This window comes from Rhododendron vialii, chromosome 8a, assembly GCF_030253575.1.
Source record: "Rhododendron vialii isolate Sample 1 chromosome 8a, ASM3025357v1".
Taxonomy (NCBI): Eukaryota; Viridiplantae; Streptophyta; class Magnoliopsida; order Ericales; family Ericaceae; genus Rhododendron; species Rhododendron vialii.
The window spans coordinates 11,836,501-11,840,776 of NC_080564.1; the positions used below are offsets into that span (position 1 = coordinate 11,836,501).

Genomic DNA, 4,276 nt, shown 5'->3' on the forward strand with positions numbered 1-4,276 from the left:
TGTTAAGGAAATGAATCCCACATTAATTGGAAGTAGAATGTGTGATCACATAATAACATCTGAGACCTCTCCACTCATTACCAATTGGTTTTGAGATGGATATAAAGTTTTCTCATGATATCAGAGTGGGGCCCATTCCACTCCACGTTTTAAAAATTTACAATCCACACTCCACGATGACAAACCAGCAAAAAGGCTGCAGCACAATGATAGGACCCAAAAAGTGACCACACGTGACAGACCTCAAAACGCGGCTGCACGTGAGGAGGATATTACGGAAATGAATCACACATTGCTTACTTGTGAGTGAAATGAGTGATCACTTAATAACAGCTGAAACCTCTCCATTCATTATCAATTAGTTTTGAGATGGATATAAAATTTCCTCATTGCCATTACCTTTCTTGCGACTCTATTTTCTCCATTAGTTTTCCGAATCTAATCCCAGCATACAGTTGGAAATATGGAGTTCTTGAGCTTAATTCTGTATCTCTTGTTAACCATCATTCTGCTTCAAGTCCTCCATTCACTTCTAACACGAACCAGAACAAGATCAAACCTTCCGCCGGGCCCGGGCCCACTACCGATCGTTGGCAACCTTCTGAAGCTGGGTGACATGCCCCACAAGTCCCTGGCCGAGCTAGCGAAAACTCATGGCCCGATCATGAGTTTGAAACTGGGCCAGATAACGACAGTGGTTATTTCTTCATCAGCCTTAGCCAAAGAAGTTCTCCAAAAGCAAGACCTCGCTTTCTCCACCAGATCCATCCCCAACGCCCTCCACGCCGAGGAACAGTACAAGTACTCCGTCGTCTGGTTGCCAGTTTCCGACCGGTGGCGCAGCCTCCGAAAGATCATGAACTCAAATATTTTTTCGGGTAATGATTTACAGAGTACTTGCATGAAAATCTATATCCAACGATATTGGTAAATGGGTATTTTCATTTCGAAGTCTAAACAGCCGGTACTACTTGATCGATGTAAATGATTAAAAATTTACTGCTACATCCTTTTGGTTGTATTTATTGTTCTTTTCAGGTAGCAGACTCGATGCTAATCAAAATCTACGGCAACAGAAGGTGAAGGAGTTAATCGCCTATGCTGGAAAATGCTGTCAAGATGGCGTTGCCGTGGACATAGGCAGTGCCGCTTTCACCACTTCCCTGAATTTGCTGTCCAACACCGTGTTTTCTGTGGATTTGGCCGGCCTAAGTCAGGAATCAGCGAGAGAGTTTAGGGACTTGGCTACTAATATAACGATGGAGGCCGGAAAACCCAACTTGGTTGATTATTTCCCTGTGCTAGCCAAGATCGACCCACAAGGTATCTGACTTTACGTTGTTAATCATTAGTTTATCTAAAAAGTTCAAGCAATTAGATCTACAAATAAATTATGATTTTGTTTCTGAACAGGTATAAGGGGTCGCATGACGGTTCATTTCAGGAAAATGCTTCAGTTGTTTGGTGGATTAATCGACGAAAGGTTAAAGTCAAGAAAATTGCAGAAGACTAACGCAGAAAACGATGTGATAGATAATTTGCTCAATCTTGGTGAGGATATCGATAGAACTCACATCGAGCGTATGTTTGTGGTTCGTATTCCCACTACCACACAATATCTCCCATCCTTCAACTCATAATTTATGATATTTGATATTCTTGTGATAATCAAATTTTATTGCAGGACCTATTTGTGGCTGGGACAGATACAACATCGAGCACGATTGAGTGGGCTATGGCGGAGCTACTCCACAATCCGGAGATTCTAGAGAAAGCTAAGGCTGAGCTAGAACAAACAATTGGCAAAGGGAAACTGATTCAAGAGTCGGACATTTTGCGATTGCCTTACTTGCGGGCAACTGTGAAAGAGACAATGAGGATTCACCCGTCGGTCCCATTCTTAATCCCTCGCAAAGTAGAGACGGATGTTGAAGTCTATGGCTACACAGTACCTAAGGGGGCACAAGTGCTGGTAAACGCTTGGGCTATTGGCAGAGACCCCAGCATATGGAAAAATCCAACGACTTTCATGCCTGCGAGGTTTTTGGAGTCGGAAGTTGACGTCCGAGGCCAGGACTTTGAGCTGATTCCATTTGGCGCGGGGCGAAGAATTTGCCCTGGGTTGCCTCTGGCGATGAGGATGGTTCCGATGGTGTTGGGTTCGCTCGTAAATTCATTTGATTGGAAACTTGAAGGTGGGATAGCACCAGGGGAGTTGGACATGGAGGAGAAGTTTGGCATAACCTTACAAAAGGCTCAGCCTATGCGTGCAATTCCATTTCATATGTGACAATCAATAGTATTGTCTTACTTTCTTTCTTCAGTACTAAAACATGACTTAAATTTCTCCATTACTATCGAGTAAATAAATTTGGTTTGCTGAAAACTCACATGTTTTATTTGAGAAGAGATTACCTGTTGTTTGGACTATTGATGCATAAAATGTACAATAGTACTACCTTTTCGCTCATGTATTACATGCAATAATTTATACTACTACACCAACCCCTACCCAAACCATCAATAAGGTCTCAATTTCCTTACCATATTATGTGTTAAACTCAGAAACTCGTTGCACTTAAATGCCAGTCCGATTTTGTTCACCCTCACTAATAACGGAGAACATTACTCTTACTTTTATTGGTTCGTTCTAACTTGTAGTTCCACCAAGTTCAACCCTATTTAGCATTAAATACCAAAAAATATGGTAAGAATTAGGCCTGTGCAAAAAAATCGTTGACCCACGGACCCGAACCGACCCGAAGTCAAACGGACGGTTTTGATCAAGGATTCTGTCGGCCATCGGTTTGCTAGATGTAAAATTATCGGTTCTTGGTTCGGCCTTCGGATGTAGAGAATCTCTAACCGTCAAACTCGAACCGTCCGATTAAAAGGCACAGGTACACCATACACGTGGCATAATCCCAAAGGATGATGCACCTTATCTATTCTCTCTTTTATCACATGCCTCTTTCTGATTTTTGCAGCGTAAAAAGTGAATCTATAGTACTCCTACTCCTACTCTCTCTCTCTCTCTCTCTCTCTCTCTCTCTCTCTCTCCTCTGTATTTTCGATTTTCAAACAAAGGACAAGGGCAGACGACTCCATCTCTCTCATTACTCTTTCTTCTCCTCTTGTAATTTTTATTCTTCTCCTTCGCAATTTCTGTCTGATGAAGATGATAATCGATGGCCAAAAATCATGACTCTCTCGAATTCAGACTCCCTCTCTCTCATATCTCACCGAGCTTCCACAATCAGTGAGATGGAAGAGATCGACGCCGGAAGTCATCATCCTCTTTATTTTTTTCCTTTGCTTTCTCAGATCTGTGTTTTTTTTTCGATCGAAACCGACACCCGACTGACATCTGATGACGTCGGATCGGTCGAGTTTAGCCCTGTAATCGGTCGGGCAACGGGTACGAGTTTTCTAACCCAATCTGCTCGGATCGGGTGACGGGTCCAGGCCAAACCCGACCCATGCACACCCCTTTATTAAGAATACAAGATCTACTTACCATAAATTCATTGAAGATAAGTGCCATTTAATCAAAATGAATCTTTTTGTTTTGAAGTTACTGGAATTTCTCGAGCAAAAAGCGGGTTTAGCTTTTTCCTCAGTAGTGCCCATGCATTTTTCACGGAAACAATTTTCAAATGAGCTGATCATGTATCATGACCATAATTTATGACTTTCAGTGTCAACTATGGTTTAATCTAGTGGGACCTATAAGTTAGAATGAACCAATAAAAGTGAGGAAAATGTTCACCCTCACCATAAGGATAAACAAAATCGGACTGCAGAAGGGATTCGGCGAGCCTGTCGTGCTCTACCCACGGCAGAGGCTCCCGTCCCTCAAATCTCAATGAGTTGCCGTTTTGACTGCCCCTTCTCAAAAAGTTTAGGCCCCCAAATTCCCCGTTTCGTTCCCATTTTATATGACACAACCTAAAATTAAATTAATGACTACATGAAATGGTTATCCACTAATGATCTGAGACTCCAAAACAGGCTACACATGAGGAGATCAGGGGCACTGTAGGGCGCTTCCTTGTAGCGCAATTTGTAGGGCACATCTGGACCATCCATCTCGATAATCAGTAGTGCAGATATATTTGTTAATTATGACCAATAATAGTTTTTCAACGAATTTGAACCAATGATTGTCAAGATGGACGGTCCGGATCTGCACTACATGGTACATTACAGAGAGCTCCCTATAGTGTTCCGGTTCCCACACGGGGATCACCAAAGCAGTTGCATCACCGTTTATAGG

At 42.4% G+C, this 4,276-nt stretch overlaps 1 protein-coding gene across 1 annotated transcript; it reads left to right on the plus strand.

Moving 5' to 3' along the window:
- Positions 1-380: 380 nt before the first annotated feature.
- Positions 381-2,496, plus strand: LOC131336630 (geraniol 8-hydroxylase-like). Its single transcript, XM_058372538.1, has 4 exons — positions 381-878; positions 1,039-1,323; positions 1,414-1,592; positions 1,685-2,496. The coding sequence occupies exons 1-4, from the start codon at positions 464-466 to the stop codon at positions 2,288-2,290; spliced, it is 1,485 nt and encodes a 494-aa protein (XP_058228521.1). The 5' UTR covers positions 381-463; the 3' UTR covers positions 2,291-2,496.
- The last annotated feature ends 1,780 nt before the right edge of the window (positions 2,497-4,276 follow it).